Below are 27,445 nucleotides of genomic sequence, written 5' to 3'. Positions count from 1 at the left end.
AGCGATGTCTTTCGGCATCAAGCCACATCTTAATTATCTTTTATTTTAGATGCGTTTGTGCATCTTGTCATGTTTTTTTTTTTTCAATGTTATTGCATCGTCATATATAATCATTAATTTCATTTAATACAGTGTCATATTTCCATAAAAAGTACATTAGAAAAAAAATGATACGTCAACTCACGATTACTCGAACTAGTTTAACAAGCAAAAGTGCCCAATTAAAACTTTTCCGTATCCTTTTTTATTACCCAGTAGTAAATCGGGGAAAAGGCTCGAGCATCAGACGAGATACCCTTCCTCTCTCTTATAAACGAGTCCGTTTGAAATTGGATTCCGGGAATATCACCAAAATAAAACCAACTTGTATTAAAAATGACATAATCTCAATTAAGAAAATCCGCGGTTGCTCTGCTAGGGCAACGTGGGTTTTGCCGCCATCCTCCACCGGAATCTTCAAAGAATCAAGGTCAAATCCGGTAGCCATGTCTAGGGCTCGAGTCTACGCCGACGTCAACGTTCAGCGCCCTAGAGATTACTGGGATTACGAATCTTTCGTCCTTCAATGGGGGTAAACATAACCTCCTTCCTCTGTTTCAATTGAATCGTTCCTTCATTGTTTTTCTTATCTGTATTATGAATCTTCAATTGAACCTTCTTGTTTTAATTGCTGGGTTAGGGTCATAAATTGAAGCTTTATGATTGCTTTTATGCTTATATTGGTTTCAATGTAAGCATTTGGGATTGCTGAATCAGATCAACTTGTTAATGGTGTTCCTTAAGAATCCAGCTAGAACATGTAATGATATGGATTGTTGCGGGCCTGAGGCTGAATATTATGTTATTGAATATCAATAGTAACGTAATTGTACTGTATTGAATATCAATAGGATTTCTTAGAATTTGTTTGTAATGTCTTTGTTAAGGTGGTTTCTCCTAACTCTTCTTATTATGCTCAGTGTTCAAGATGAATATGAGGTTGTTCGGAAGGTTGGAAGAGGAAAGTACAGTGAGGTCTTCGAGGGTATAAATGTCACCAACAATGAAAAATGCGTGATCAAGATCCTTAAACCAGTCAAGAAAAAGAAGGTGTGTGATTTTTTTTTAAGCTGTATAAATCCTACAGGTATCCATGTGGTGTTTATATGTCTGCCGTATGTGTGTGTGTGTGTGTCAGAGCAAGGTTTTTACCTTTCTGATGTATTGTTACCAAAACATTGGTAAGTAATAATAATTTTTTGGTATTCATGCAGATTAAAAGGGAGATAAAAATATTACAGAATCTTTGTGGAGGTCCAAATATTGTGAAGCTGCTTGATATTGTCAGGGATGAGCTCTCAAAAACTCCTAGTTTAATCTTTGAACATGTCAACAGTACAGATTTCAAAGTGTTGTACCCCACACTGACAGATTACGACATTCGCTACTATATATATGAACTTCTCAAGGTTTCTCTTATCTGCTCCTCTTGCTACATATTCATTGTTTTTTCTATCTACTCTCATCCCCTTCCCTCTTTTTATACTTTGATAATTCTGCTGATGTGTAGAGCATAAATAAAATGGTCTGAGTGTAAAATATCTATTAGCCGCAACTTGTGAATGAACTGCCAGAGATTTCCATACTGAAATGGAGTAATGGACAGATGAACGTAGTTATTGATTAGTTGAGCATTGTGCATATATTTTTACTATGCATAAGGATTACTATGTTATTGGCTGAATATGGTATAACTATGAATGGATTGGTTGATTCCAGTTCATATGAATATATATGAATATGATATATATATGATATATATTCTAAGTTGAAGAGTCTTTTCTTATTCTGGGAACTTTAAGTGCATGGTGGTACAATCAGATTTTTGAAATTGGGGTTACGGATCCTTGGTGTCATCACTGGTTGATATTTGGTATTGTGCCGTTGGACTTGTTCTCTATGTGGAATCTAACCTATGGTTTGGAATATTTTGATCTACTCTTCAATGCATGTTCTTTTAGTTGCAGCAATATTTCTTTTACTTGGAACAATTATCATCATTCTCAGTTCTACTGAATTAGCTGATGCATTCTTCTAATTCAAAAGTGGTCTCGTAATTGCAGGCATTGGATTACTGTCATTCCCAGGGCATAATGCATCGAGATGTGAAGCCTCACAACGTTATGATTGATCACGAGTTGCGGAAACTTCGCCTGATTGATTGGGGTCTTGCTGAATTCTACCATCCTGGCAAAGAATACAATGTCCGAGTAGCTTCAAGGTAGAATTCAATCAAATCCATGAAAATTAGTTTCTCATTAGACTTCTGAAAGACAATATGACTCTGTCTTATAGGGTTTGGATTTGGTTTGGGTTGTATCAACCCATTCCACCCAAACTTTGGAAACTTCGGCAAGAATCTCTGTTAAGTTGAGTAAACCAAGGACATAATTTCTTAACCTGAATAATAGTTGTAGGGATTGTTTACATGGACATGTGCAGTTATTCGTATAAGCTGTAATCAGATTGCAGTTGCTGGGAAGTTAAGTTACTAACCAAAGAGTCAATTTTGCCTGCTGGCGAAAGAGTTTCTAGTTTAAAGATGAACTCTTGTGTTGTTGACTTGCAGATTCTATGTTTTCTTTGAAAAAATTTGACAGATTCAAATGCTGTTTATCAGGCACTATAAAGGGCCTGAGCTCCTTGTTGATTTGCAAGACTATGACTATTCATTAGACATGTGGAGCCTTGGCTGTATGTTTGCAGGAATGGTAAGGGTCATGTTGCCCCGATCTTACTGTGTATCCAAGTTTCTTCTGTTCACCATGATGGATTTCTCTAAACAAAGTATTCTCTTTTCTTGCAGATTTTTCGCAAGGAACAATTCTTTTATGGTCATGACAACCAGGACCAGCTAGTGAAAATCGCTAAGGTAACTTTTGTTTGATCCGTGGCTCAAAGATTTTAATCGTTCACATATATGTGCTTAATGTATCTCAACTTGTCAAAATTGGTTTTGTGTTGCATGATTTAAAAGTCGCCAGAAGATTGTTTAGAATTTTCCTTTGTTATTATTTGGTTTCTTGTGAAACTTTTAAATACTTGAGTAGTTCAACCCATATTGTTGCGACAAGCTAAAATTTTGGCAGAGTTCTCTATATTGTTCTACGTATATAGAGAAGTCAGCATCTGTTGATTGGATCAGAACATTCATTTTAATATGGTTGCAACACTGTAATTTCATAAATAGTCAGAAATAGTAGTGAACTTATGTAGATGAGTTGTTCTTCAGGTTCTTGGAACGGACGAGTTACATGCATACTTGACTAAATATCATCTTGTGCTTGAACCTCAGCTCGAGGCTCTTGTTGGAAGGTATACTTGTCATCTTTATCTTGCAACTGCAATCTAAAATGATCATACCGTGTATTTCCATAGTTTGACAAAATCCAAGGAGTCAAGTGAAGAAAAAGTTGTCTCTAGCAAGATACTGATATGTTATCCCTCTTTTCTTTGGTTTCTCTTTGAATTCTGATTCAGTCACAGCAGGAAGCCGTGGCAAAGATTTATTACTCCAGACAATCGGCATCTTGTTTCTTCAGAGGCAAGTCCATTAAAAATCATCCTCCCAGATTTTTAGAAGATTTACCTTATATTCAGCTGTTGAATTCGTATCTCTTTAGTGATTCTTTGGTCTTTTTTATGACATCCCCAGGCCATCGATTTTCTAGACAAGCTTCTTCGATATGATCATCAGGACAGGCTTACTGCAAGAGAAGCAATGGTATTAGTTAAGATTTGGCTGCTGTTTTTTTGTCATTCCCTTTCTTTTACCTTCCTGTGTTTTAATAAGTGCACACACGCTTACGCATATACACAATTATTTAGATACATAATATTGAATATTGTGATAATATATGTTTATGTTCAGTGGCCGTTCAATGTTACAAAAATTACAAGTTTTGCTAATTCCATGTTTCAGGCACATCCATACTTCTCAGAAGTGAGAAGCGCAGAAATTAGCCGGATGCAGTAACACCAAACTCCTGGAGAATCCTTGGATAAACAAACTTGTATCTATGCAGGAAGTGCCTGGCCATTACATGATATTACTTACCTAGCTTAGGTTCACCGCACCTAAACTTTCCTTATTTATTTTTTAACTGCTTGTATTCCTACTTATTTCGAGTGTGTACAGTAACTTCACTCGTTCAATTCTTTGAATGATTTTTGGGTTTGGATCCGTATATGTGTGCTGTAAATGCTGAAATAAGGAGCTTTTATGACTAAAGGATAGAGATGTTGCTGTTTGGCATAACTGCCTCCCCATTTCCGTGTCTCAAGCGTTCCAGTTGGATCAGCTGGGTGGGGGAGTAGCGAGGGGCTTTGTTTTGCAGTTTGTTTTCCCTGTTTTTGTTTAGTCATCAAACAAAGAATAAGGAGCTTTATGCCTTTAGCCCCCGGAATCTCTGCTTATTGTAATTGACTTGGAACTTACCCAGAAAGCAATGTGGCTTGGAATGGCTTATCTCTCCAGGAGAAGAAGGGTGGCACCGAAGAAAGATAACCATTTGATTGTTTCAAACATCTAGTTGCTATGGTTTGCATATTTTACATTAGGGATTCTGTTTATTCCGTCTGTTATTACTAAATTTCAAGTATAATCAGATTAAGAAACATTCACATATATAACAAATTACACAGAGAGCGTTATGCAGACGAAATCCATTAATCAAAGGATCTTTATGCAGAACATCCTCGGAGGTAATCCGAGTATGATTACAAGAGGTGATGTTAAACACATTTCAGCTACATGTTGTTTCCCTCTCGGGATTGAATTATTTCACTTTTGAAGATGTGGAAAACATGCATAAACATCAGATTTGGGATGCTTTGCCTCTGCATGTTCCCTGCACTTGACCTCAGTTGTGGTGCAGATAAAAGCCTGCATGCATACCTTGCACTGCAATCAAATCAACCACCATCTCAAATTCTCAATCGCATCAGAACCCCATAAGCAAAACATGAAACCACCAAAATGAAATCTTACTCAATCGATAAGATGAGAAGAGGGATTTTACCTGGATTGTCATTGCTTTCTTGTTCGAGTCAAGCTGGCTTCCTGCGCACCAAGAATGAACAAATTAGTTGGTGACCTAGAAATGACTTACCGAGAAAGCAAAGAAACTGAGCTCAAGAACACCAAAGCTGAAAGGGCATGAGGTACCTTTAGCAGGTTTTTGCTTCTCCAAGTTTCTCAGACGAGCTGTCTTCGACTTCTGACCGTTGCCTCCACCCATTTGTTCTCCTCCTCTTGTTCTTTGAAGATTTCCAGCTAACTAGAGACGGATCAGATACAGACCTAGAGTTTTAAGAATGTCAAAGAGGCTGTGACGATAAGAGGGACATATATAATACAATCCTCATCAGTTAGGTGCGAAATATTGGAGCCACGAAAGAAATGCAGATATCAGATCTAACCTGTTTCACACTCTGAAGAGACGATGCTTTCAGCTAGATCAGCTAGCCTAGCTAGTCTAACAAATCTATACCACATATGGTGCTAAGCTAGCACATTATTTATACTTGCACAGCTGTAGCTCACAACAATTTGTGGTAGTTGCATTTGCTTTATTACTTGTACCAGATAAAGTCATAAAACCTAGCACAATCTTAAAGTGGTGGAGCCACGCCGCCACCACCACCCCAGACAGTGGTAGAGCAATAAATGGCTCGAAGGAAAGGAACCATCATCCTTTGTCTTTGTGGCCTGCACAAGTCATATGCACAATGCTCTTTTTCTTCAAGAATCGTTGCAATGAATTTAGTTGGGTATGCGATATTCCAATTTTTCACTTGTTATATTCAAAAGGAAAACTTAAAACAGTGGCCCTAGTAGCAGTAGCACAAATGGTAATTGACGAATTGAACTTTGGCCCATGGGAAAAACACGAATATTTTCTCCAACGATGGTCATAATACACACAGAATTGCGCAACTTGGGGAATAAATTTGGTTAGTGATTGATATTATCTCATTAATATACCGTTAATTGATCGAAATTTGGCCGTAGAGACCATTGTTTAGGGTTTAGGCTGACTTATGCAAGATGGGTTTCGAGGGATAACCGGATAAGCATGCAAGTAGAATTTGGCGGTAAAAACTTATTCACCACAATCAATTTGGATCGGGCTACATCTACTCATGGATTATCAGTTTTCACTATGATAATGTGGATATAAAGGTGGGTTTTTAGTTTTTCACTTGTGGCCTTGGGTCTCGTGAATATTATGTGATGTAGAGCGTAGAGACCAAGGTATGTCGTCACTCCTCGTAACCACAACCTGTTAGTCGCCTCAACCGTTGCCGGCTTGCCGCCACGCCCCACAACACCAACCAAATTCGATTTTCTTGTATAGCACGTTTTTTTTTTAGTGAAAACACCTTTATTCACTATGATATTCTATGAAGATTACATAATAAGAGAATAACCAATGGTGGATATAAATTTCTCACTCTCCTCCTTAAAATCAATCTCAGTTACGGGTCGGTCATCAATATGACATCCATGAGCAAAACGGGTCCAACCCCTAACCACTTTAATCACTTCTTTTTTCGAGCTACAAAATGAGACAAATATTGAGAGTTACGGTAAATTCTCACTGCCAACACGAAAGACAACCATGCCACCCTCTTCAACACTATGTCTTTAAATAGCCAGACCACATGCAAGGATAAACCACCGTTATATTGACAAAAAGAAGGCCACCGATAATACCACATGTAGTCCTCAAAAATAATGTCAAAACAATGACTCATCAATCAACCCAATCCAAGAGTCACCATACCTCTTCGTAACCAATCTCAAGAAGAAAATTACCACCTTTAACACCATGATCCAAAACCACCGAACCATGTGTATGTAGGATCTTTTCCTCATTACCTTGACCACAAAAAAAATACATAAATTCCATGAAATTGATACCATAACCATAGCACCATCATAGTACTAGGACCCCTAAATCCTAAGAGTTTGAAAGGACTAAAACAACTTAAAGAAAAAACTGAACCAAAAAATCAAATCCTAATAGAACCAGCAAAGAAGGAAACAATCACCATTTGTAGAAAAGTCGTCGTTAGACCGCAAAGAGCCACCGCCACCGGATTGTTATTTGCAACAATCACTTTCTCCTGCACTAGATCTGATATCGCACCCCATGACGAAAACACGATGAGATATCCACCACCATCCCAACCAAACCTGCCACCAACAACCCAGCCCCTCACCGTCGAAACCCTACCAAAACCCCTTCGCTGACCATAACACAAAACAAACCTAGAGCAGGAGATCAACAAATCAATCTTCCTAGCTAGCGAGGAAAACTCCAATCAAACATGCTATCGACGCCCCTCGAAACAGATAGTCATCGATCACAATTTCTTCTTCTCCATCATGACAAAACCATCAATCACCCATCCGGCAGCAACCACCACGCATCGGTGAGGTCAGAGGCCCGTGCCGGCATTAGGGCGCCACCCAACATAAAGAAAACTGAAAAAATCAAGACTTTTGTGAAATAGTAAGGTCACCGATAAAGACGGAGGGAATTTTCCTCTCTTAGTTTTAACATTACCTTGTTCACTACATCTTGAGTTATGATCTTGTTTTTCTATCTCGTATTTTCCATTGTTACTTTTTTAATTTTATTTGGAGAATAGCCCCATATGATTGAAGTTGATTCCAACCGAAAAAACTTAAAAGGAATCAAATTAACCATTAACGAGATATTGACCAAAACCAAAATAATATAATTGAATTGTCTATAGTGCTTCAAAGTATTGAAATTTTAGAGTCCGAACCCGTTAGATAAAATCATTAAGAGAGACACACTACAAACATTTGCAATCTAACCATTCTTGATTCTGAAATTTCAATACATCGATATCTCAATATTTCGGACTACTGTTCAAGGGATTGGATATCATTTTCCATAAGTACCATGATATTTAAGGTTAAACCATGAGAACTTTGTCACCCGATTGGTTGATTCTTTGAGTAAAGAAAAAGAGCTCGATTCTTTGAGTGGCTGCAGAGCCCTCCAAGCATACTAGACCGCTAACGTCCAAATCTCCACGTGGCCGATTACGACTTGCAGAAATGCACATGCCTCCATGCACCGCCGTCACTCAATTACAGAACCTGGAATCCAAAACGCAAACCAAAAAAATAAACATCGCAGAAGACAAAATTGACCAAAAAAGAAAGACAAAAAAGCGCAAGCGTTCAATTACCGAACGAAACGTGTCGAACAGAAAAAGTGACGCCGTGTGCAAAGAGGGAAAAAAATAAAAAATAAAAAATATCAGAATATGCTTTGGCTCGGCTCTGCAAATACCCCTTTTCTCTCTGCTAATCCTTTTGATTATTATAACCTCTGTGTTTCTCTTTTGTCTATAAGCTATTATATTCGTCTCCAAACGCTTTTCAATTTCTGTTGGTTTGTTTTGATCGTTCAAATTCGTTATCTGTGATTTGGACTTGTGGTGATTTGATATGGAGCTCGTTCAGGACTTGGTTTGGACCGCCTCGGTGGCCCTGATCCTCTCTTTCTTCGTCGCCAAGCTCGTCGCGATCGCCATGGCGGACCGCGAACCGGAATCGGAGTTCAAGGTCAGTGAGAGTGTCGGCGATGGAGTCGTTATGGAGGAGGTGATATTCGAAGAGAGGCTGAGAGTCGAAGAGGTTTATCAGAGCCAGAGGAGGGTTGAATTCGCCGCAGAAGTGAAGGAGGTTGATCGATTCGAAAGTAAACCGGTTCGTCCGGTCGAGGAAGTCGTCGAATCGGTTCAGCACAGTCAGGGAGGAGAAGAGTCAGCGGCCGTTGAAATTGCAAAGAAATCCGACGACGGCGAGAAGGTGTCGGTTGAGAAACCGAATGACTCTGATCGTCAACGTGGCCGAGATGAGGATCAGGAAATTTCGGAGAATATACTACGGGAAGAAATTGATACGCAATCAGCACCAAACGACGTCGTTACAGCACATTGCAGTGAAGCAGAGGGAAAGATCGAAGCGGTTGAGGTGAAATCGGAAAATTACAGCGATGAAGATGACTGGGAAGGGATTGAGAAGAGTGAGCTGGATGAAGGTTATGCTGCGGCGGTGAAATCTTAGGGAGGATGATTGGCTCCTAGGGCTTTGCTGTTAATCTCAGGCTTCGACCCTTCACACTTCACAGCGTGCAAAGTGGTATAAGAAATTCCTGTTATCCTCACTCTGTTATATATAATTGATTTGTGTAGCTATTCATATGTTTCTGTGTGCTTGTTTACTGCTCTCAATTCTGAAATGATGGAGATAAAAGCTAGTGAAAACAGGAAAGGTAATGTGAACCAAGGTATACAACAAAATTGCCATTCTTTAAGAAGAAAATGTGAATAATGCAGGCAGCGCATGAACCGATATAGCATTACTAGATGAACTAGGTGGTATATTATTTGCTAATGAAATGTGAGAACAAATGTTGTCCAAGCAAAATCTTGGAGAGGTTCTATATAAGGTTAGATGAGAAATAGGTGCCTCTTCGTGCATTTTTGCTTTTGCTTCTTATAGGTTATCGACTTATTGCAGTGTGTATGCCAGAAATTAGTTACGATAGTAGCTTGCATTTTATTAGTTGTGGTATCTTTCAGAAACTTTGTTCTGTTTTACATTGTTGACTGATAACTGAGTAGGAGCAACTAACCAAATGCACCAGTTTGGGTACTAAATTGTTTATTGAGTTTGGATTGTCTCAAAGAGTCAAGCTAGTTTGGAGTTCTGCAAAAAATTTAAGTTGGTTTAGCACATTCCTCTTGGTAATCTTTTTGGCTTTTCCTTGCTACACTTTCTTATCTTGTAAGTCCCCAGTTCTTCATAAATTATGCCTCCATACCTCAAGGATCTTTGCTACAGGATATAAAGAATCTAGCATCCCCTGAATTTTACGTTCTCATTATATTGAAAGAGTCTCCAGCTCCAAGGAGCAGGATTAGTAATATACAGTACTATGAGCAGGTTATAAGTTTGTTTGGTCCAGAAAATTTCAAGACATTGGATTACTGGTGATCCACATCTTGATCGTCCTAACCAGTAACCACAGGTTCAATTCTCCTGAGATTGATTAGCTTTAGTATAATTTAATAAGAGTAATGATCGGCCTCCTAGGAGACTAGAATGAGAGTGTCTTAAACAACTGAAGTGGTAGTTCTATACAACTAGAGTGTAAGGCTGCTTTTGAAATTGTTAAGAGAATCAAAGGAAAAGGGTCTGTGATCCAGAAGACAGGGTGCACAAAGTGAATGCTTAAACATCCCAATCGAGGTCACCACATTCCAAGATGTTCTGTTATCTCTTTCCCTTTGTATGTATCCTCTGAGACACAAGGGAATCATGCTCCAACAGCCTGAGAACTCAACAAATCAGAGATTTTCTGAGTTACCAATGCCCCCACTCATTTCAAGTGTTGTAACTATAGTCTTTTGTTCTATGCATTTATAGTTGTCATCTATCTCACTTGGCACTGTCATTTCCTTCTGGTAGAAGTTTATCCGTTGACATATCTTTTTAAAGTTCTTTAGTTGAACTGTCTCTGCAATTTGTTACATAAGGCGATGCTTATATTAAAGAATGCTTAAGAGAGTTGTACAGTTACGACAAAAAATGGTTGTTGTTCAGACAATGGGTGGCATGTAAGGTTCATTAACTGTGCAATTTACAGGATATATTCAAGTTTTGAACTGTAAGAAAAGTTTGTAGTCTCTGTTATTGAAGGCCTTTGCTATCTCTGTAGTCTGTGCTTAAACATCACAGCTATGCACAGAGATACAAACCAAGTAAGCTATATTACATGTAACTTCAAAAATCATCTTCCAAATTCCCTTTCCTGCTTTTCCTTTCCATATTCGTTTATGCGAACACGACTTATGCTGAAAGCAGGGCAATGAATTTGTATGCAGAAGAGATACGTTTTTAAGTCAAGCACACTGGAAGTGCATAATTCTCATCTCTGCTATATAGTTTTTTTTTGGTCAATTAAGCCGGGGGGATGTTTGGTCCAGGATATGAAACTTGTGGATTACGTTAATATACATGATTACGTGTTCATGGCTGAAGTATGAACTCACTAAGCAGGCTTTGGTACTTGTCAATGCATGAGTGAAATCGTTTAATTTTTGTTTTATATGTAGATTAACAGAACAATTGCACCATTACAGAACATAAATTAATTCATTTTATTGACATGATAAACTGGAAAAGTCATCTTATTCTAGAGAAGATCTTCCTGGACCTAGTTTTTCCTCCCATCATGATCATATCCTCCACCGCCGCCACCACCACCACCACCATACCCTGGACCTGACCCCACGCCCGAGCCCCCCCTTGTCCACTTCCTCCACTACCATTGCCAAAGCCACCACCTCCTCCACCACCTCCACTGCCAAAGCCGCCACCATTACCGAATCCACCACCCCCACTGCCATTGCCAACTCCGCCACCATTTCCATAACCACCACCCAATCCACCACCATTACCAGATCCACCCCCATAACCAGCACCGCCTCCAAAGCCACTGCCACCATCACCACCATTTCCTATACCACCCCCACTGCCAAATCCCCCACTACCACCAGAGCCGAAACCAGAACCGCCCCCATAACCACCAGCTGTCAGTTCTTCGTAGGTAGTCTCTTTACCGCGCCAACTCTGGAGCCCCTTGTCCAGTTCATCTCTATTATAAGACCCTCCCCCGAAACCACCAGCTGTCATTTCTCCATATGTAGTCTCTTTACCGTGCCAATTCTGGAGCCCCTTGTTCAAGTCATTCCCCTTATCTCTCAGAGACCTCCCCGTGGCTTCAACAGATACAAAACTAACCAGCCCCATCGCCAAGAAAATGAGACTCCATGAAACCTCCCTCCTTCCCATGACTTCTCCCGTCACCTTCAAAGAGAGACATGCTTAAGTCAATAATATGAAATACAGAGAGGAAGAGAGAGAGAGAACTACTCACCACTATATGGATCTGTAATGTCTTTAGCCTTCCTTTCTTCTGACTGTGAAGGATCTTGATAGCCGAGAGACCTTTAACCGAAAATGCAAGCTCTACATATGTGCTTTATATATATATATATATATAGGCGGTCCTGAAATCTGAGCTTGGTAAGAGGGAGCAACCCTAAATTTATAATGTGCTACTTTGTTAGGCCCTTGGGGTTCTAAGAGCCGAGCACGAGATTGGCGGGAAGGCATGCTTGCGTGATTAGATGGGAAGCCAATTCTGGTGCGGGGGGAGCTTTGCATGACCGCAGCGCTAACTTGCTGCATGATCTTGCTGCCGCTTGATTTTAAAGAGCTCATGACTAACGCATGTTGGGCTTGGCAAGGGTCATAGCATATTTCTTCCGATTTAGTATGCAATGGGCTCTTGGTCATTCCATATTATTCCTCTTTTATTCCTTTTTCTTTTGTAGTAAGGGCTGGTGATTGCTCATGATTGTATTTATTTATAAACTTTTTTTTTATTTTATTTTATCAAATTATAAACTTCTTAACTTTTTAACGATAATTTGCAATTAAATCTATTTTTAACCATAACTGATTTTAAAGGCTTAAATACTAATAACTGTTAGTTGAAATTATAAATCTTTCTCATACACCGAATCACCGACCTAATGATTGAAATAAAAATCTTCATCAGTACTTATTATGAATATTTTTATTGGAATTTTAATAACAAATAATTTGATTTTGTATGTAACTCCGAAAATTATTCAGTCCACTAATAATGGAAGTTCACTAACGGGTCAACCATCACTAAAATGGGTGATTCCTTTGCCATTGACTTCGTATCTATCTTGTCTATAACTTTTATAACTGGAGCCTAGTCCAATATCAACGAGGAATGAAAAAAATTATCTCGAAAGGTTTTCCGTTAAAGTTTGTCAATTATGTTTTCTCTCTCCACAAATTGATGTTGTGGGAAAAATGTCTATTTACCTAAATTTAAACTACACTAACCCCACTTACCTAAACATCTTATGAGATTGCTCACTTACCCAATAAATTACATATGTTTTTTCCTAATACCCAATTAAGTTTTATTTATTTATTTATTATTTTTTGTTTATTTTTAGGACAATTTTGCCCTCTCTCTCTTTATCACTGAGAGAGAGAGAGAAGCCATCGAAGACTTCGCGGGACTCCCGTCACTGACCGCCGGAATCTGGTGAGTTCCGAGTCGCTTCCTTAGATAAGAATAAGGTGAGTTCTTCTTTGAGAAGTCCTAAGGGCCTATGAAAGCCTAAGACGCGAGTTAGAAGTCTTAGCCTTTTTCTTTTCGTTCTACCCGGACAATTCTTCTACATAGCTATATAAGAGTCTTCTATCTTTCATGCTAGTTATTTATGTCAAAGAAGACGTTAAAGCAAGCTTTTGACAATGAAGTTGCATGACCCTAGAAACCAGCCCTTCGAGCCAAAAGCTACCTCTTTGGGGATCTTCGACAATCTCTGGACAAGTGATCGAAATCCGGCGTCCTCTTTTATTGCCCTCCAGTACAAATTTATTGGGTTTTATTGGGGGTAATAAAAGTTTCTTGTGACCTATAAGATCTCCGACGATCTTTTTAGGAATCTTAGGCAATCTGTGACCGGATCGAGTGCCGTTTTATTGCCTTTAATAATTTTTTTTTTTTTTTGGGGGGGGGGGTAATAAGAGTCTCTGGCGATCTCTGGGGTGATCTATAAGATCTCCGACGACTTCTTTGTGGACCTCCGACAACTTCTAGCCTGTGACCTGATTCCCACGGTCAGTGACCTAATTCCATCAAAGTCTCCAACGACTTTTTAATTATTCGGAGGGCAAACTTGCTTTTTACATATAAATGGGGTAAGGGGGCACACAAATCTTTTAGTGGAGTAAGTGGGCATTTGTTTGACCAAATTTGGGCATTTGGTCAAGAGCCTATTGCTGTGCGCGGTTGATGGCGTTGGAACTCCAAGAAAAAAAAAAAAAAAGCAACACTATCCAAGTGATGGTGGAGCTCGAGGTGGCCGGAGGAGGAAGAACCCGGCTACAAATTGTTTTGTTTTCTCTTCTTCGATATGCCGCCGTAGGGTTTTATTCATATACATGGTTGGTGGCATTGGATCCTGAGGAAGAGAGGAAACCAACCCAAGTGGCTGCGGAGAAAGAACCTGGTTGCAATCCGTTTGGATTCTCTCCTTCGATACGCCACATGGGCAGTTATGGAGGGTGATAGAGCTCGGGCAGCAATTAGACTGGGCTGGACGGTCCTAAATTGAGACCGGTTTCATGATCGAAGGCGGGGGAAAGAGCAGAGCCGGATCACCTATTTTAATGACGGTTGACCCACTGATAAACTTCCGCTGTCAATCGATAGACCAAATACACTCCGATATAACTCATGCGATTGTTTATGATGGTCACGTAGGAATTGAAAACGCGAAGTGACAATCTCACCATGTTATTAGTGGATCCTATGAGGGCTCTTTCAACGGTGCCTCTAATAATAGTTCACGAAAATTTATATTCTCAAACTCTCAAATAATACCATTCATGTAGGTACACCAAAAGGATTGGGGCCTAGGGTACTATGGCATTTTTTTCTTTGTATTCTTCCATTTTCCCATAGCTGGTCTGAAGGTCCAGTGAAAATGGCAATCAACTCGGTGCTGTGTCCATTCGTTGTAGTCGACATGCCTTATTATTATAGCGACAACAACACCAGCTTCACATTCTAAATCTCCATCAGTAAATTACATCATGTCTATTTCAGTTCCCTTTCCCCCAAGTCATACGATTTGGATTGGGATGGAGTCCAGAGAAGTCTACTTATCTGGTTACTCAAACAGGGTCGGCCTTGAAATTCAAAAGCATGGGACAGAAAGTCCATTAGACTAAAATAAAGTTCAATTTTTAAAGACATTAATTATATAACAATTATTAAAGAATGTATATAAGTCGGAGACCTTCGGAAAACAAATTCCCAAGGCGGCCGCCTCACCGCGCAACCCTCATGGCGCCATGAAAACACTTTTATTCAATATAAACACATCACACACATTGGTTGGAATATAATTGAGAGGAGATTAGCTATCAATATTGATAGTGTTCCGTTGTAATCAGGAAACAGCATTCAACATACATACAAAAGAAATTAAGTGAGTGACTTGACTTGTTAAGAACACCTTTGAAATCATTTTGGCCTGTTTAGGTGAGAGAAAATGACATTTGAGCTGCAATCTCATCATAATTATTGTTATTGCTATGCATGTGGCGGTTGCTTCATCCATCAGCCACAGCCCCATTTTCAGTACCATTATGTAATTAAGAAATTAGACCATCACTTAAGTAAAGCTTTTACTTGGAATAATTGCATTGCATGTAGACGTTTTTATAATAATTGTGAACGGTCCATGAAATTTAATTTGGGGGTTTTCCCAAATTAATAAGCAGAAACCGACATGCCAAATTGGCTGAAACAATTGAGGGGTCACAGAAACAAGATTCCGTAACCGACCAACTTTTAGTAGATTGGAGATTCTTGAAGAACTGTATAAGCATCTCTAGCTAGCTTTGCTCTCTGTCACAAACTAGTTCTATCTTTGTTTTTGCTGTTGTTGTTTCTCCTTCACTCACTTGGAAATCAATCATATCTCATCTACAGGCAAGCTATATCATTGCTTTCACACGTTCTTGATTGGTTTGGCCAGAGTATTGACACTAGCAAATCCGTTTTTATCGCCCATTTTGTTGGATCTCTTATGCGTTATTGGTGATCATGTTATTCTAAAGAAAAATATAGGATTGTGTTTCTCATTTTCTTTTAATACTTCTTCTTTGAGGAGTTTGTTTTGCCAAAAGAGTGTATGTATTTACACAAATCGACACTGTAGTATTATGCGCTTGCTTTTTCTTTATGTTTCTTGAAAATATAAAATTTACATAATACTTATTTGGAAGTAAAAGTTATGAAATATGTGCAAGTAATTTTCAAAGCTTTTAAGTTTAGGATTTTCACAAGCCTTAAGAGCATCTCCAACAGTGATAGCTATCTTGATAGCTAAAAGTAGCTAAAATTGGAATATAGCTAGTTGAATATTGAGTTATGCTCCAGCAAATACCTAAATCTCAAGTTAAATTTAACTTTTAGTTAAATTCTCTCTCCTCTCTAGCTAAATATAGCTAGGTCTTTTAGGGAAAGCTAAATTTAGCTTTTGTTTAGCTAGTCTGCTGGAGATCAAACTTAGTCTAAAACTAGTTAAATTTCAAATTTTTTTTGAAATAAGTATTCTGTTGGAGATGCTCTAATCAATTATTCAATGATTGTTTTATTTTTTAAAACAATAAAAACTAATTCATAAAAAGATCTTGTACCTTAAATTAAAGAGAAAATCTATAAAATTACAAAGGTCAGAGATGAGATTCTATATGTTTACCAAAAGCTTCCACTCAACAATTATTAGTAGTGGTAGGGTACCTTCCAGCTAATTGCAACCAAGTAGCAAATAGACTTGGGACTGTGGGAGGAAAGATACAACTCATGCAAGTCTTTTTCTTCCTTTCGTTCATGGTTACACATAAATTATGCTTAATAAACATTATCTCAATCAAATTATTCAATGCTCTTATCAACCTTCGATTAGATCATAGTTCAGTTCACACCAAAATAATCTGATAATAGATTGCATGTCCATGCAAGCTCAGATTCCACGGCCAATATCACTCCATCTCGGTAATTGGTGCATGACTCATCTGAATAAAATTTCCTGGTGAGACTAGAAAAGTTGAAGCCACGATTGTCATCCTCAGCGATTGGCACCATGATAAATGGCTAAGCTAATATTAGTGGGACTTCCACTAAAACTTTCGGTTCAATCAAAAGATTAGTTAAGAAAAAACAAAAAGGTTTAAATATATATTGGATTCAGAAATGCCCGGCCATTTTCAATACGTACAGGGTAGAGAAAGTGATAGAATTCGAACTCTGAACCTTAGATTTAGCGATATGCTTTCCACTAACGGATTCTTCCTCGAAGTTTCTTACTTCCTCTCCTTCCACCCAAACAAATGTTTAGGGGAAGATGAGTCCTTGCCTTCTGAAACACAGTAACAGGTCTATTGTTGAGTAGAGTTTCCAATAATTTTTTCACAATTAGATATTAACTTATAGGAAGTTGCAATTTCGCAAGCAACAGCAAATTCCTAAAACCAGATAAAGTTATGGTGCCAGTTTCTATTGATGTGGATTATGAAATGACAATGACCTGCATAAATGTTGCACAAAGTAACTGCATAGTGAAGATTTTAGGTAGAGGAAGCGTATAGAACACCCCAACCCTTTTCACAAGGCTTTAAATCCATTGCCAGATATGTAATACCCATCCGAAATGTTAGTTTTCAGTTTTCACCAAGTTTAGCACAAATCCACCCACAACAGAATAATGGCAATTGATCATTAATGATTGAAATAAGCATCATTTAGTAATTTACCAGCCTTCTTTTTATGTGTAATCATAGTACCACCAATTATGTAGGTCCCCGTCCATTTTCAGACCTGAAAAATGAGTACAAGAATCAAATTTGCTATTATAAGAGGGTGGTTAAAAAGAAGAGCAAAACTTTGCCAAAAAAAAAGAAGAAGAGCAAAACAACAAGAAAAATCTTGTACCATATAATTGTGCCCCAAGTGGAGAATATTTAAATAGAGAAGTATTTCTAAGAATCTCTCAGTGCCTATATGTGAATTTCACTTCCGTCGGCACTAAGAAATTTGTTCCTGAAACTCATAAGCTCAGGTTTGAACAAGATGAAGAAGGCATCGAAATCCGTGCTGCTGGTAACGCTTATGGTTCTGGTTATCACTCACAACTGTGAGGTGGTAGCAGAAGAGAGTGAGCATGTGAAAAAGACGTACATCATTCACATGGACAAGTCCCAAATACCCGCGAGTTTCGACGACGACCATGTCAACTGGTACGGCTCGTCGTTGAAAGCGGTCTCCGATTCAGCTGACATGCTTTACACGTACAAGACTGTCATCCATGGCTACTCAACAAGGCTAACTGCCGAGGAAGCTGAGCAGCTCGAAAAGCAGCCAGGAATTCTCTCTGTCCTGCCGGAAAGGAGGTACGAGCTTCACACAACTAGGACTCCGGAGTTTCTAGGACTACGCAAAAGCGAAGCTGTGTTACCGGCTTCGGATAAGATGGGTGAGGTGATCATCGGAGTAGTGGACACCGGCGTGTGGCCGGAGCTCAAAAGCTACGACGACACTGGTTTTGGACCAGTGCCGACTGGCTGGAAAGGGTCGTGCCAGCAGGGAAAGACATTCAACTCTTCGAGCTGCAACAAAAAGCTGATTGGTGCTGCGTTTTTCTCAAACGGGTACGAAGCAGCGTTTGGACCTGTTGATGAAAACGTAGAATCAAAGTCACCGAGAGATGACGATGGCCATGGAACTCACACCTCAACAACTGCGGCGGGGTCTGTTGTTACAGGAGCTAGCTTCCTTGGTTATGCTCCAGGGACAGCTAGGGGTATGGCGCCGCAAGCTCGAGTGGCCACATATAAGGCTTGCTGGCTTGGAGGGTGTTTCGGTTCTGATATCATAGCTGCAATGGAGAAGGCGGTTGAGGATGGGGTTGATGTTTTGTCTTTGTCTATTGGTGGATCGCAGTCTGATTATTATAGAGACACAGTTGCCATTGGAGCTTTCTCTGCCGCGGCGCAGGGTATTCTAGTATCGTGTTCGGCTGGAAATGGTGGACCTGAAGCGGGAAGCTTGTCCAATGTTGCGCCTTGGATAACTACTGTGGGCGCTGGAACATTGGACAGGGACTTCCCGGCTTATGTCAGCCTTGGAAATGCAAAGAAATTTAGAGGTATATCTCTATACAGGGGAACGGCCTTGTCTAGTGGATTGATTCCACTTGTTGATGCTCGCAATGTGAGCAGTTCGAGTGGTGATCTGTGCAGTCCCGGCAGTCTGATTCCGGCAAAGGTTGCCGGGAAGATTGTGGTATGTGACCGAGGGGGAACTCCGAGGGTTCAAAAGAGTCTGGTGGTGAAAAAGGCTGGTGGTGTGGGAATGATTTTGACCAATACCGAAACATATGGTGAAGAGCTTGTTGCTGATGCATATTTCTTGCCTACAGCAGCAGTTGGCCAGAAAGCTGGTGACGCAATAAAGAGCTATATTGCATCCGATTCTAATCCAACAGCAACAATTTCTCTTGGAGAAACGGAGGTAGGCGTCCAACCTTCACCAGTAGTGGCTGCGTTTAGCTCTAGAGGACCGAATTCTGTCACTCCAGAAGTACTCAAACCAGACTTGATAGCACCAGGAATGAACATCCTAGCTGGGTGGACTGGCGCAGTTGGACCAACTGGACTTCCTGAAGACAAGAGGAGTGTGGTCTTCAACATCATTTCAGGTACATCCATGTCGTGTCCACACGTGAGTGGGCTCGCAGCCCTTGTCAAGGCGGCTCACCCAGACTGGAGCCCTGCGGCCATTAAGTCTGCCCTCATGACCACAGCCTATTCTAACTACAAAACTGGAGAAACAATCGAAGATGTTTCTACTGGAAGTGCTGCAACACCTTTCGATTATGGGGCTGGGCATGTGGATCCAGTGGCAGCTCTTGACCCTGGCCTTGTCTACGATCTTGCTGTTGAGGACTACCTAAGTTTCCTCTGTGCCTTGAATTATTCCGCTTCTAAGATCAAGCAAACCACTACGAAGGACTTCACCTGTGACTCAAGCAAGAAATACAGCCTCGGAAATTTGAATTACCCGTCCTTTTCTCTTGCTCTAGATACATCTTCAGGCCAAGGGGGTGGTACTGGTGCATCAACCACTTTAAAGTACACAAGGACTCTGACCAATGTGGGTGCCCCGGCAACATACAAGGTCTCAATGTCCTCACTGACCAGATCAGTGAAGATGTCCGTAGAACCAGAATCACTGAGTTTCAGTGATGCGTATGAGAAGAAGACATACACTGTGACTTTTGTTGCTAGCTCTTTGCCATCCGGTACAGCCAGCTTTGGTCGCTTGGAATGGTCTGATGGGAAACACATAGTAGGTAGTCCTATTGCTTACACCTGGATATAAATTAACATTCAAGACCTGATCTAACTCCGGATCAGGTGTTTTAAGGTTCCTGCATAAAACCAACTGTATATCTTTGCATAAATTGTGATTTTGTCTGGTAACTCTCTTGGTATCCCAACAGCCGAGCAAGTATAGCCAGTTAATGTATTTCTTAATTCAGTGTTGAAATTAAAGGAGGAAACAACAGATGGCAAATAAAATTGATTGTACACAAAACTGTACAATGAATTGATATGTATGCTACTGTTGTACTCATATAACTAAGCTATCTAATCTGATCATTTTCGAATTCTAGTAAGAGCACACAAGTTCTTTTATTTTTATTTTTATGTTTAGTTGCCACAGATAAATCACTCCATTATTGGATGATCTCATTACTCTGTACCAGTGTCTCACTGTTTCACTTCCTCTATATTGTGTCTAAACCCGAACAGCGAATAAAGTTTCCCTAAATTTCTAAAACACAGCCATTTGCAGCATGCATCTAAATGATGTTTTGGTCACCACAACCTGTGGCTGTAATGTAGCCATCTTCCTATATATAATTAAACTTCAACAGGCATTTTCATACCACCACCTACACAGGGATGTTCTATTTTGTATAGTTTTGTTCTCAGATGGATAAACCTCAGATTCTGAGGAATCAAGAAAAAATAAGGGAACTTGTCAGACACTCATACAATGAAATCCTCACAAAAATAATATCACCTAATATTGATTGAATAAGGGAGCTGGGCAGTCACTGTAAACTTTATTAAAGCAACACATTCAAATGCATTGCATTTCTTGGTACAAGACTACCAGATATTAAGCCAGAGCAGAGACAAGAGTTACCTCTTTTACTGCTAAAGTGCTAATACTCTTCCAAGTTTCTTCAGTACTCATAGCATTGAGAGAGATAGAGGAATACATATTATTCCTCACCATATTTTGTTCGTTTTTATCTATTTTTGAAAAAATGAAAAGAAGAAAAAAAAATTCAGATCCCCTCCTTGGTTAGCTAATTTGAAGATGAAAAAAAAAAAACACTGGTAAAGAGCCTAAAATTCAGGAAAATAAGGGGATTTCAGTGAAGGCAAAGATGGCCAGAAACAAAAATTGTGTGACACTATGATTAAATCCAATTCAGATGTTAATGTTGACCATAATAATCGGATCCCAGCACGTTTTCCAATTGGATCTCTGATTTTTAACTTTATCTTTAATACCAAAATGGAAATATGCGTTCCATTGGGCATGTGAGTTTCATTGGTCCGGAAAAGAAGTATAATTGATCCAAAGAACTCAGTTCCATGTGAGTATTCAATTCCATTGTCGTTATATTTACTATACAAAATATACTAACAGAAGTTAGAAGAAAACTCCTCTGTTGCTTGAAACTCAAAAGCTCATGCTGGTATGCCACAAGTCGAGAAGATGAGGAATGTAACTCTAATACTTATGGTTCAGCTTTCCTCTAACTTCTGCGTTATAGCAGAAGAGAGAGATCAGCAAATGAAGGAAACTTACATCATTCAGACGGAAAATACCAGCAAGCTTTGACAATGACCATTATCATTGGTATGACTCATCTTTGAAAGCAGTATCGGCTTCAGCAGACATGCTTTACATGTACCAAAATGTAGTTCACGGCTTCTCCACCAGGCTTACGACTTACGAGTGAGGAAGCTGAGCCGCTTGAAAAGCAGTCGGGAATTCTTTCTGTTCTTCCTGAGATGAGATATGAGCTTCATACAACTCGGACACCGGAGTTTCTTCGATTAACAGGACAATATGAAGCTGTCTTCCCAGCATCAGGCAATGTGAGTAAGGTGGTCATCGGACTTGTAGACACTGGTGTATGGCCTGAGAGCAAAAGCTACAATGACAAGGGTCTTGCACCTGTGCCAAGGAGCTGGAAAGGGCAGTGCGAGGAGGTTCAGGACTTCAACTCCTCAAGCTGCAACAGGAAACTGATTGGCGCCAGGTTTTTCTCAAAAGGGTATGAAGCAGCACTTGGACCCATGAATGAAAAGTTAGAATCAAGATCACCACGAGATGATGATGGCCATGGAACTCACACCTCCAGCATTGCAGCTGGATCCCCTGTTCCAGGAGCTAGCCTCTTTGGTTACGCGTTAGGGACAACACGGGGAATGGCTGCACAAGCTCGTGTTGCCATATATAAGGCATGCTGGCTTGGAGGTTGTTTCGGCTCTGATGTTCCAGCCGTAATGGACAAGGCTATTAAAGATGGTGTCAACATTTTATCCTTGTCTTTGTCTTTTCCGGGAGCGCAATATGAGGATTTCTCCACAGACAATCAGACATTGTTGCTATTGGAGCTTTTTCTGCCATGGCCAAGGGAGTATTTGTGTCATGTTCAGCCGGAAATGATGGGCCAATTTCCTATACCTCATCCAACAATGCACCTTGCTGGATAACCACTGTGGGTGCTGGAACACTAGACCAGGACTTTGCCAGCTTATTTTAGTCTTGGAAATGGAAAGAAATACAAAGGTATAGCACTTGACCGCGGTACAGTATTACATCCCCTTGTTTATGCTCCTAATGCAAGTAACTCCACAAGTGGTGATCAATGTTCTCCTAACAGTTTGATTCCTGAGATGGTCGCTGGGAAAATTGTGGTATGCGATCAGGGAGGAAGTAGGGTCAGAAAGAGCGTGGTGGTAAAAAAGGCTGGTGGGGTAGGGATGATTATGGCAAACATTGAAGGTTATGGAGAAGAACTTGTAGCCGACCCATATCTCTTGCCAACTGCATTGGTTGGCAAGAAAGCTGGTGATGCAATAAAAAGATATATTGCCTCGCATGCTAATCCGGAAGCCACATTGGTTTTCAGAAAGACTCAGTTGGGTATCAAGCCCTCACCGGTGGTGGCAGCATTCAGCTCTAGAGGACCCAATCCAGTCGCTACATCCCTACTCAAGCTAGACTTAATAGCACCAGGGGTTAATATTCTAGCTGGGTGGACTGGTGCAGATGGACCAACTGGACTACCTGAAGACAAAAAGACGGTTGGCTACAACATCATTTCAGGTACATCCATGTCATGCCCTCATGTGAGCGGGCTTGCCGCCCTTCTCAAGGCCGCTCACCCAAAATGGAGCCCTGCTGCCATTAAATCTGCTCTCATGACCACATCCTATACAAGAAGAAATGGAAAACCAATCAAAGATGTTGCTACTGGAAAGCCTGCAACACCATTTGATTATGGAGCGGGGCACGTGAACTGTTAGGAATTTGACCTAAATTTCCTTTTGCGGAAGCAGACAAGTGCAAAACAATAAAGATAAATGATCGAGAAAACAAACACGAACTTGTTAACGAGGTACTGCAAAGAACTTTGCCTACGTCCCCGGGCTGCTTGGGTTTCACTATAGGAGAAGAATACACGAATAAGAATACAAGAGTCTCTCACAAGAAGTTCTCACCAACTCTCAAGACCTCACTTGCTCTCTCTGTTTAATGCTTCAAAGACTTGATCTACTACTACAACCTATGCCCCTTTTATAGATATCTAACCAGACCCTATAAGACATTGGAAACCTATTCCCAATAGACATAGAAACCATTACCAAGTAGGATTATGTAAGCAGGTAGGAAACAATCAAAACTCCTCTTTGATCAAGGATTAACAAATCCTTATCCTATGTGGAATCGGATCCACACACCCAACAATCTTCCACTTGGAGCCAATTGACTCCAATTGGATCAAAACATCTATGATCATGTCATGAGTCCTTTAACTTATTTGATTACTTTCCATAAGCACTACAACAATTTGGTATCATTCAAAGACCATTTTCTCTCCTTTCAAAAAAAGACCATTGTCTTACTGATCCAAAATTTCTTTTGTTTTGTTTTGTTTTCCTCTATATTGCACCAAAACAAGAATAGACACACTATGTTTCCCTTTGATGGAGCCATCTTCTCCATATACATCAACTTTGCTCAGGCACCTTCTTATCAACAACAAAGGCAGGAATGCTATTTTGCAAGAGACCAAGAGTCCCCCACCCATTCCCAAACTTGTTTTCCTAAACAATCCGTAACAGCTTAGACAAAAAAATCTATTACAGCCAAGGGAACTGCTTGGATTAACTCGAATTCTGGAGCTCTAGCAAAACTATAACTGAAAGGTTAAAATGCTGATGCCAAAAAAAAAAAAGGTATATTCCATTGTGGCTCCATTTGTTAACAAAACATTACTGAGAGTCTAAAAAGAGGCACACACAAAAAAAAAAAAAAAAAAAAAAAAAAAAAAAAAAAAAACCAACAACTCAGAAGCTCATGCTGATGAAAGTACCTCTTTTCATTTAAGAGGTTGATGCATACGGACATGAATGGAGCATAACCAGATTCAGATCTTCCATGAGTTCCAATTTTCTTCATGTTTTTTTTGGTTGGCGCACTCAAGTTCTCCAAGTTGTATTCATATAACTAGTGCTAGATGCTCATCATTTTTGAAGCACAGTAATAGGCAATAGGGCCATTCATTCTTTCTTTTGTTAAAAAAAAATTAAAAAAAAAATAAATAAATAAAGAAGGAAAAAAAAAAACTCTGATCAAGGATTCAATATTGGACCATCATGGTGATGAACTGATGATGATCTTGCCATGACCCCATAATTTTCATCAAGGCCTAATACAATTTGATTTACTACAGTGATTCTCTTCCTTATTTTGCAACCAAAACCATAACAGTTAATGCAGTCTCCCAGAAAACACATGCGTTTACAGCGAGCATCTAAATGATGATGTTCTGATCACCAGCAAATCGAACTGATGCTCAAATTGTGAATGTGAATGATTAGAATTCAGACTCAGTACTCAATAATTGGTTTATGACCAGGATCCATTAGATTAATACAAAGTTTAGCCAAAAGATTATACTTAAAGCTTGAGGATGAACTAGTTTACAAATTTCTCATGTTACGAGTGAGAATCAAATCTGCCACGGACTATTAAATTTCTTCACGTTTTATTGGTTGGCACATTTAAAATAGGTGGGCTGAAATCATAAAATTTTAATGTTAAAACTGGAAATGTGGGATTTTGGTACGTGAGGTTTTATTGGTCCAAAAAGAATCTTTAAGTGCCACGTGAGTCTTCACCCCATTGTCGATGATCCATTTCCTAAGCAAAACTCTACTAAAAATAGGAAGGGAAAAAATGAAGAAGAAGAAGTTATAAGAAAGTTCCAATATTGCTTGAAACTCAGAAGCTCATCATGGCACGAGTCAAGAAGATGATAAGTAGGTTGTCCTATACTCCTATTGCTATCATCTGGATTTAGTTTAACCAACATTGTTCAATCAGATCTTAATCCAGATAATGGGCATCATGGCTCTATGAATAAATTTAAGGTTGTTCTTTTCTGTTTTATTCTGGTTTTTTGTCTTACTAACAAATCAACTGTATTTAAAACAAGTACGATGAAGCTCACCGCAAACTAAGGTAAGAAAAAGGAATCTAGCCAAACATTCTCAGAAATTGCACATGTATATATCTGATAGGCTGCAATTGCTTATGCCAATAATGTCAGGTTCCAGTGAGCACAAGGAGTTATGAGAAGCAGCAATTGTAATATACATTTAGCAGGGATAATGCAAATATCAAGAAACCAATCAAGAAAGGTAAAGTTACAATGACAAAAGCTAAAAATAAAAACTAGGATCCAAGTATCATTCTGAATCCTCCAAGGACTGACATACAGGGAGGTAATATGTATCAAGCTGCCAATACTTCTGTTTGACACCCTCCCAAACTTGTTCTCCTAAGCAATCCTTAACAGGCAAGGGAATGAACTGTGTAGAATAACCCAAACTCTGAAGCTCTAGCTGAACTATGTGACAGTAAACTACATGGAAGAATGCATTACCTCCACAAAGTCCATTGAAGAAAGAGTAGATTCCCCCGGGCTTCAGCAATACCGGAAGTTGCTGGTGAAACTCTCTCAGGTCATCATAATACTCTCCATACGTATCAAAGAAAATCCCTGCACAAAACAAACCCAACATTACATTTCAAACCTCGAAATTGAAAGGTCACACACTCATTTCCACATTCACTCACCATCAAAAGTCGGAAGTTCATGCACAACATCCTGCCACCGGCCACAAATTATAGTCACATTTTCCTTCTTATCCCAACCGTCATCAAGCATACGCTGGAAAACATTAGGGTGAGCCTCAACGATAGTATGCGAAGCAGGGGAGTATTTCTGAATGGCAGTGTCCACCAGACCCATCCCAAATCCAATATTCAGTATATGACCCCCATTTGAGCACACAGCTTTCGCATGCGCCTCCATTAATGGATTCTCCCAAGCCATCATCACCGCCTTATTTTCGGCATCCATCAACTTATCCTCACTAAAGCTCACTCTATCCTCCAAGTAATCATCATTCCACTCCCCATTGTTATTTTCTCTCCTAGCAATCGTTCCCAGTACCAACTCAGCTTGAATCCCTAATTCAACAAAACAAAATCAACGATTTTCGCTTCGAATAAAATCAAAATCAGACTCATTTCTTTCTATGTGAATCGCTCACCGGCATTGAGGAGGAGCTCGTAGGCTTCCTCGTGACCGGCGTTCATGGCCAAATCGCCGGCGGAGATATTGGAAGGGTTGAGAGCGTTCCAGGGGGCACCAGCTTCCAGAAGGGCCTTCACTGCGGCGGCGTGGCCAAGCTGGGCTGCGTGCATAAGCGGAGTGAGGCCTTCGCCGTCGAAGTACGACACGTCGGCTCCGGAGTCTATTAGAGTTTTGAGCTTCTCGGCGTCGCCGTTCTTCGCCGCCTCGCATAGTTGCTTGCCGCCTTCTTCCATTCTGTTAGTGTGCGTATGTGTTTCAGTGTAAACCCTTGAGCGTGGTTTATCAACTGGCGAAAAATTGGAATTACCTCCGCCGGAGTGTTTGATATTACGCGAATAACCCAAATTTTTCTGAAATTTGGGATTCATGGAACATTTTCCTTTTATGTATTACATTATTACTTAGGAGATGATATTGAAACTCATTTTTCTTCTCAATAGTAATTATATTATAATAAAAATAATGAGTGTGAATATACCCGTTTTAAATAGAAATAGGCAAAATCTTCAGTGGTACACGACTACTTATTACATAACATAAAACGTCCCAAGTTTATAGCTAATAAAAAACACATCGCTTTCAAAGGAAATCTAGATTGTTAAATACTCACGCCAAGCACGCAATTATGATACGCACATAATTAACACTTCTAAGAGGACTGATAGAAGATATTATGCTAGTA

General features: G+C 39.7%; 6 protein-coding genes and 1 pseudogene across 9 annotated transcripts; 4 read left to right on the top strand and 3 right to left on the bottom strand.

Annotated features, from left to right (window-relative positions):
- The first annotated feature begins 275 nt into the window (after positions 1 to 275).
- LOC112173189 (casein kinase II subunit alpha-2) lies at positions 276 to 4,435 on the top strand. The gene is made up of 10 exons (XM_024310772.2): positions 276 to 571; positions 960 to 1,089; positions 1,254 to 1,448; positions 2,103 to 2,260; positions 2,660 to 2,750; positions 2,846 to 2,911; positions 3,272 to 3,354; positions 3,520 to 3,583; positions 3,695 to 3,763; positions 3,962 to 4,435. Exons 1-10 carry the CDS (start codon positions 486 to 488, stop codon positions 4,013 to 4,015), a joined length of 996 nt encoding a protein of 331 aa, XP_024166540.1. The 5' UTR covers positions 276 to 485; the 3' UTR covers positions 4,016 to 4,435.
- A 231-nt stretch (positions 4,436 to 4,666) lies between these two features.
- Positions 4,667 to 5,616, bottom strand: LOC112173191 (uncharacterized protein At2g23090). Of its 3 annotated transcripts, none has more exons than XM_024310773.2 (4): positions 5,461 to 5,616; positions 5,207 to 5,341; positions 5,061 to 5,101; positions 4,667 to 4,942 (listed from the first exon to the last, which is right to left on the bottom strand). In XM_024310773.2, exons 2-4 carry the CDS (start codon positions 5,277 to 5,279, stop codon positions 4,823 to 4,825), a joined length of 234 nt encoding a protein of 77 aa, XP_024166541.1. In that variant the 5' UTR covers positions 5,280 to 5,341; positions 5,461 to 5,616; the 3' UTR covers positions 4,667 to 4,822. The 3 variants fall into 3 exon arrangements, with proteins under 3 accessions (XP_024166541.1, XP_024166542.1, XP_040365323.1); XM_024310774.2 differs by having other exon boundaries at positions 5,207 to 5,367; positions 5,461 to 5,606; XM_040509389.1 differs by lacking the exon at positions 5,461 to 5,616 and having other exon boundaries at positions 5,207 to 5,454.
- A 3,001-nt stretch (positions 5,617 to 8,617) lies between these two features.
- Positions 8,618 to 9,154, top strand: LOC112171812 (acyl-CoA-binding domain-containing protein 3). Its single transcript, XM_024308932.1, has one exon. It carries the CDS (start codon positions 8,618 to 8,620, stop codon positions 9,152 to 9,154), a length of 537 nt encoding a protein of 178 aa, XP_024164700.1.
- A 2,124-nt stretch (positions 9,155 to 11,278) lies between these two features.
- Positions 11,279 to 12,170, bottom strand: LOC112172248 (glycine-rich protein 5). Its single transcript, XM_024309514.2, has 2 exons — positions 12,033 to 12,170; positions 11,279 to 11,962 (listed from the first exon to the last, which is right to left on the bottom strand). Exon 2 carries the CDS (start codon positions 11,945 to 11,947, stop codon positions 11,279 to 11,281), a length of 669 nt encoding a protein of 222 aa, XP_024165282.1. The 5' UTR covers positions 11,948 to 11,962; positions 12,033 to 12,170.
- A 4,432-nt stretch (positions 12,171 to 16,602) lies between these two features.
- Positions 16,603 to 27,128, bottom strand: LOC112174110 (protein arginine N-methyltransferase 2). 2 transcript variants are annotated; one of them, XM_040509615.1, is made up of 5 exons: positions 26,720 to 27,128; positions 26,241 to 26,636; positions 26,047 to 26,163; positions 17,537 to 17,600; positions 16,603 to 17,142 (listed from the first exon to the last, which is right to left on the bottom strand). In XM_040509615.1, exons 1-4 carry the CDS (start codon positions 26,994 to 26,996, stop codon positions 17,548 to 17,550), a joined length of 843 nt encoding a protein of 280 aa, XP_040365549.1. In that variant the 5' UTR covers positions 26,997 to 27,128; the 3' UTR covers positions 16,603 to 17,142; positions 17,537 to 17,547. The 2 variants fall into 2 exon arrangements, with proteins under 2 accessions (XP_040365549.1, XP_024167578.1); XM_024311810.2 differs by lacking the exons at positions 16,603 to 17,142; positions 17,537 to 17,600 and having other exon boundaries at positions 25,731 to 26,163; positions 26,720 to 27,127.
- Positions 17,687 to 20,460, top strand: LOC112174109 (subtilisin-like protease SBT1.7). The gene has a single exon (XM_024311809.2). It carries the CDS (start codon positions 17,853 to 17,855, stop codon positions 20,160 to 20,162), a length of 2,310 nt encoding a protein of 769 aa, XP_024167577.1. The 5' UTR covers positions 17,687 to 17,852; the 3' UTR covers positions 20,163 to 20,460.
- LOC112171811 lies at positions 21,219 to 23,688 on the top strand (annotated as a pseudogene).
- Positions 27,129 to 27,445: the final 317 nt, after the last annotated feature.

This window comes from Rosa chinensis, chromosome 6, assembly GCF_002994745.2.
Source record: "Rosa chinensis cultivar Old Blush chromosome 6, RchiOBHm-V2, whole genome shotgun sequence".
Taxonomy (NCBI): Eukaryota; Viridiplantae; Streptophyta; class Magnoliopsida; order Rosales; family Rosaceae; genus Rosa; species Rosa chinensis.
The sequence above is the reverse complement of the archived record's forward strand: the minus strand, read 5'-3'. Positions and strand labels throughout refer to the sequence as shown.